We start from the raw sequence: 6,000 nt of genomic DNA on the forward strand, positions 1-6,000 counted from the left end.
TCATACGTTAGTAATAAAATATTTTAATTCTACGAGTTTAAATATTGCCACAAGTCTCTTTATTTAATTTTTAATTTTTAATTTTTATTATACCCTAAATTAAATATATCACCTTAAAATTTTACTCGTGAAATTTAAAAATTATTTTTTATTTTAAAATATAAAAATAAATAAATAAATAAAATATTGATTATAATTTTAACCTGGAATTTTTAATTTCATGGACGGATATATGAATACACTAAGTGGAGCTTGGTCGCCCACAGTAAAGTTCACAACGTTGAAGACGAGGGTTCAGGGAAACTATAAAAATAGTTATTTTTAAGGCTATTTTTATAGGGTAATTTACAAATATATGGTTACATTCATTATCTTATTATTAAGGGTAAACTATAAAAGTAGTTATTTTTTTACTCCGGATTATATTTTAGTCACATATGTTTGAAACTGTTACATTTTAGTCACTTACGTTATCGTTTTGTTATGAAGTGGTCGCTCTGTTGTTAAATTTCATTACCTTCCTAATGACAACCCTACGTGGCAGTTCAAATGGGTTTTAAATACAAACTTGAATGTTTAATTGGGATGAGAATAGTTTTTCAGTCAAAATGGAAAAGAAAAAGGAGACGAATGGTTTTTTTCCAGTTTAAGGTGTAATTAATTTAAAATTATTCTCGTCCTAGTTGGACATCTAAATTGGTATTTAAAACCCATTTGAACTGCCACGTAGGGTTGTCATTAGGAAGGTAATGAAATTTAACAACAGAGCGACCACTTCATAACAAAACGATAACGTAAGTGACTAAAATGTAACAGTTTCAAACATATGTGACTAAAATATAATCCGGAGTAAAAAAATAACTATTTTTATAATATACCCTGTTATTAATTTTCACTATTTCTCAGTTTTCTAAATCATAGAATAGAATAAAATAAAACAAAAAACAAAAACAGTTATTGACTAGAGACCTTAAAAAGGCTGTACATATAGTCAGGTCGTAAACGGTGCGCACCATGGCTTGTCCTTACCCTTTGCCAATTGGAAAAGCCTTCATTGGCTGACCCTAAGCTTGCCCTCTAATTGTGGTTCACGTGATTTTCCCCCAAACTTGTTCATTTTTTATAATCTTTTTCTAGTGGAAATATTTATGGTATATGTAAGTTATTTCGGCTTTTATTAGTTATTTTTTGAAAGTGTAATATGTAACGTATTTTATCATTATGTTTCATATTTACGGGTTAAAAATATTATATTTTAATTATTTTTCCATATATTTTCTTCCACCCACTCATTATTTAAATCCCATAGTGGTGTTCATATTTATAGTAATGAGTAATGACAGTTGAAAGAAGAAAAAGATAGAACAAGTTGAAACTTTATTCTTATTTGGATGTTCATAGTTATAGTAATGACAAATGGGAAGAAGAAAAATAAAACAAGTTGAAACTTACTCCTTATTTTATTGCCTTCTAAGGTTAAAAAGGAAAAAAAAAATAGGGTTGTTAAAACAAGTAGAAGAAAGGCCACCCAATGCAACAAAAAGAGAGACATGACAAAATGACTGACTGGCAATTAGAAAGAGGGTAAAAAGCACAATTAATTTAATTATAAACATATGCTAAATATGTAATAGTAAGTTATTATTATGAGTTAATCGAGTTAGAAAATTATAATTTTAATACGACCTCTATATTATGTTCAAATTTGATATTTGATTTTTATATTTTAATTTTTGATATAATTTGATACCTCAACGTTTGTAATATCATTAGTTAATCTGAATATATTATTCTAATTAAAATGTTCACGTAAATTTAAAGAATTTTTAATATGGTTAAATTTTTATCAAATTCAAGTTCATTATAATATCATTTTTCGTGACATCATTATTAACTGGATACTTCTTTTAAGTTTTAGACCATCATACCATCAAATTTAACAGAAAAATTTTAATGGAGTTAACAATTGGATCTGAATTTTTAAATTAAAAAAACAGAAGGACTAAATTTTTAAAAGTAAAAATATGCAGACTGAATTTTAAATATATAAATTGTACAGAAACTTAGAGTGAAGCGTGGATTAAAAGCCATACTATAAAAGTAAAGGTTAATTTTATTAAGGTGGCTTTTTTTATTATTATAATTGATAAAAATTAAAAAAGTTAATTAAAACTCTTTTTATAAGTAAAATAAAAGATATTAGATTATCTTCATTTTAAGTTTGTAAAATTTTTCCTTTTCACTAATTATCTATTTAATAATAAGATTATGCTTTAAATTTTTGTAAAATTGATTAAAAAAGATACTAATTTAACCAATAAAGAAAATTTTGAAAAAATAAGATGCATTTGGATGAGAAATTTCAACGAGAATTTATTTATAGAGAGATTAGTTTGTATTTTAAATTAGACCTTAAACTTGATCATTGGGTTTGAAATTTTTTTATTCAAGTTAAGTTCTAAACTTGACAATTATTCACATATTGGGGTTTAAAATTTTTTTTATCTAAGTTAGTCCTTGATTTGTTTAGGGATTAATTTGGACAAAAAATATTCTAACTCTCCAATGTGAAAATAATTATCTAGTTCAGATATCAACATGAAAACAAATGCCAAATTCAAGGCTTAACTTGAAAATAAAATTCAAATCTTAATATAAAAAATATTACTAAATTAAACTCTTAAATTTGGAATGATTTCTTTTATATAGATTAATAATTCTATTCTATAAATTACATGGTTGTTCCAAAAAGGAAGCCATAATCATGCATTTCCCATTCGTTTAAGATTGATATTCTTTTTCTTAATACGATATTAAACTATTAAAAAATAATATAAATCAATTTTATATGATCTCTTTTTCAAGATTAAAAAATATTAATATACCATTAAACTATTAAAAAAATAATATAAATAATACAACATCCCATTTATATATAACCTTTTGGTAAAGTTAAAAGCAAAGGAATCTCTCTCTCTCTCAAGAAAAAAAGCAAAGGGATGAAGAGAAATATTACTAAAGATGATGAAATTTGGTCTTTTGCCTGAAAAAGAACTGAAGTGATATGAGAACCAAACCTTACACTTGTCTTTACAGAATGCTTACATCCTACTACATGCATTTCCAAGTGCCTCAATATCTACCTCTTGCATTCTGACTTCACTCACTTGCTGCCAATTACTTCCCCAACCCTTATCTTCTCCAACTCCATTTATTCTTTTTTTCTTTCACATTTTTCTTATTTTACATATTTAAACAACTGTTTCAATCGATATTAGTTTATATATTTAAAATTGAAATATCATATTTGAATGAAAAAAATTATGTAATAAATATATATTCATTGGTATGGTACAAATACATTTCTTCTTTTGTGTTAGTGGGTAAGTAGCCTTAAAATGAAGAACTTCAACTTTAGTCCCTTTGAAAGTTATAGTTTTATATGTTAATATATTTTAAAATTTATAATATATAATTTTAATTTAATTTTTAAAAAAATTATGAAATTATAAATTAATACAAAGATTAAATTGTATTTTAATTTGAAAAGTTGGAAATATTAAATATTTAAAAACATTATGAAAATACACAAACCATTTTACGTTCGAAATTAAAAGATTAAATTTTAAATTTAAATGGGACTAAAATTAAAGGGCTTAAGTTTAAAGTTAATAATTGATTGGGATAGGAATTAAAAAGTAAAAATAGTGATCAAGAGGTAGAAAGGTTTAGATAAAGCAATGATAAGAGAAGTTTAAGGCATTAGGCATGGAATTTAAAAATAAAATAAATAAAAATACTTTCCCTTTAAAAAAATGAATTTCATATAAAAAATAGAAAATAATTAAAAAATAGGGCTCATGTGTAGCAAGCACCATATATACCCTCACTTCCTCCTCTTCCTCTGCTCATTTTTTCTCAAAAAAAAGCAGACTCTGTATCTTCTCTTCCTCTCTACTATTTCCTTCTTTAAGCTAATTTCTTAGTTTCTTGCTAGCTAAGCATGGCAAAGGAAGGAGAGAACAGCACTTTCCATGCCAGGGATTATGTTGACCCTCCACCAGCACCATTGATTGATGCTTCAGAGCTTAAGAAATGGTCATTTTACAGAGCATTGATAGCTGAGTTCATTGCAACTATGCTCTTCCTTTACATCACAGTCTTGACTGTGATTGGTCACAAGAGCCAAGTTGCCACCTCCCCTGACGCATGTTCTGGTGTTGGCCTTCTTGGTATTGCTTGGGCCTTTGGTGGCATGATCTTCATCCTTGTTTACTGCACTGCTGGTATTTCTGGTAAGTTATTCCGTTCATTTTCTTGGATTTTGGAGTTCATAACATACTATGATAACATTTCAATGGTTAATTGATTTAGTTTCTCTTGGCATGGTACGACAGGGGGTCATATTAACCCAGCAGTGACATTTGGGCTGTTTTTGGCTCGTAAGGTCTCATTGATCCGAGCCATTGCATACATGGTGGCTCAGTCGTTGGGAGCCATATGTGGGGTTGGGCTGGTTAAGGCATTCCAATCAGCATACTACAACAGGTATGGAGGTGGAGCCAACACTCTAGCAGATGGTTACAGCACAGGAACTGGTTTGGGTGCAGAAATTATTGGAACCTTTGTGTTGGTTTACACTGTTTTTTCTGCTACTGATCCTAAGAGGAAGGCTAGAGACTCCCATGTCCCTGTAAGTACCTTAACATTTACTCTTCTCAAAGATGGCAATTCATTTGTAGTTTCAACATAAAATCGTTACTATATTTGCACTTTTATTTGACCATCTAAATTAATGATATAATAAGTTTTTAATTACAGAAAAAATATTTGCATTTAGACCCAAAGATAATGAAGATGTGAATCTGATTTTTCTACCCTATTAACACGAGAAGGTAGTTAAAAGAAATAGTGGGATGAGCTGGCCGATCATGGCTGTGATTACCATTAAACCAAAATTTTTACTGTCTATTTTTTTTCCATGACAAAAAGGCAACGCTTTATGTCATAAAAATCTTGGTCTTTTTCAGACCAACGTGAAAACCTTGTTAAAAAGCAAAAGTAAAAAACGTCATTCCTGTGCCTTCTTGTTCATCAACAACGTCTCTTTTTAACTAGTTTCCTTATTTAGTAAATTTGAGAGATTTTTAATTGAACATAATATGCATGGGAAAACAGTTAAATTAGTTTGTTAATTATGTTTAAAAAAGGTATTGGCTCCCCTCCCAATTGGATTTGCTGTATTCATGGTTCACTTGGCTACCATCCCAATCACCGGCACTGGCATCAACCCTGCTAGAAGTATTGGAGCTGCTGTTATCTTCAACAGCAAGAAAGCTTGGGATGACCATGTTAGTATACTTCTCACCAACTTTTAAATCGGTCAAATTGTTTAAATCTTTATATTCAATTATGCATCCCTATATTCTTAAATTTGATGACTTTGCAGCCATCTCATTAAATCTTGATGGACTAGTTACCAAGTTTATCTACCAAAATAGATTTAATTGCCCTGGTCAATGACTAAAAGTTATATTATCCATTTTTTAATTATTCATTATCTTAATTTACCCTTGACATGCTTTACTTTGATTCTTTTTTCAGTGGATTTTCTGGGTTGGTCCCATGATTGGAGCAGCCATAGCAGCATTCTACCACCAATTCATCTTGAGGGCAGGAGCTGCTAAGGCTCTTGGTTCATTCAGAAGCCAAACCCATGTTTGATTCATTTTCCTTTCCTCGATGCTTTTCTAGAAGAACCCTCCAAAAAAACACATATATAAATTGTGAAAATAATGTGGGAATTTGCTTGTTATGATTTGTGTATGTTTAACCGTCCCTTCAGAGCCCTCCCTTTTTTCTTCAAAGTTTCCCTTCGAGGAAGTTGGAAAATTTTATAGAAATTGGTTTCATGAAAATGTAGATAAACTACTCTTTGAGAAGTGGTGGGGGTGGAAGGGGCTTTTCAAGCACTTTAATTTAGCTTCTTATTTTGTACTA

General features: G+C 29.1%; 1 protein-coding gene across 1 annotated transcript; it reads left to right on the forward strand.

The window, feature by feature from the left end:
- The first annotated feature begins 3,865 nt into the window (after positions 1–3,865).
- On the forward strand, positions 3,866–6,000 carry LOC121222536 (probable aquaporin PIP2-5). Its single transcript, XM_041103523.1, has 4 exons — positions 3,866–4,295; positions 4,398–4,693; positions 5,211–5,351; positions 5,605–6,000. The coding sequence occupies exons 1-4, from the start codon at positions 4,004–4,006 to the stop codon at positions 5,722–5,724; spliced, it is 849 nt and encodes a 282-aa protein (XP_040959457.1). The 5' UTR covers positions 3,866–4,003; the 3' UTR covers positions 5,725–6,000.

This window comes from Gossypium hirsutum, chromosome D10 (genome assembly GCF_007990345.1).
Source record: "Gossypium hirsutum isolate 1008001.06 chromosome D10, Gossypium_hirsutum_v2.1, whole genome shotgun sequence".
Classification (NCBI taxonomy): Eukaryota; Viridiplantae; Streptophyta; class Magnoliopsida; order Malvales; family Malvaceae; genus Gossypium; species Gossypium hirsutum.

Bases quoted from the DNA above. Each gene is read 5' to 3' on its own strand.
- LOC121222536 (XM_041103523.1), top strand. From the start codon at position 4,004: ATGGCAAAGGAAGGAGAGAACAGCACTTTCCATGCCAGGGATTATGTT. The intron at 4,296-4,397 runs GTAAGTTATTCC...ATGGTACGACAG, and splicing joins CTGCACTGCTGGTATTTCTG to GGGGTCATATTAACCCAGCA. The intron at 4,694-5,210 runs GTAAGTACCTTA...TGTTTAAAAAAG, and splicing joins CTAGAGACTCCCATGTCCCT to GTATTGGCTCCCCTCCCAAT.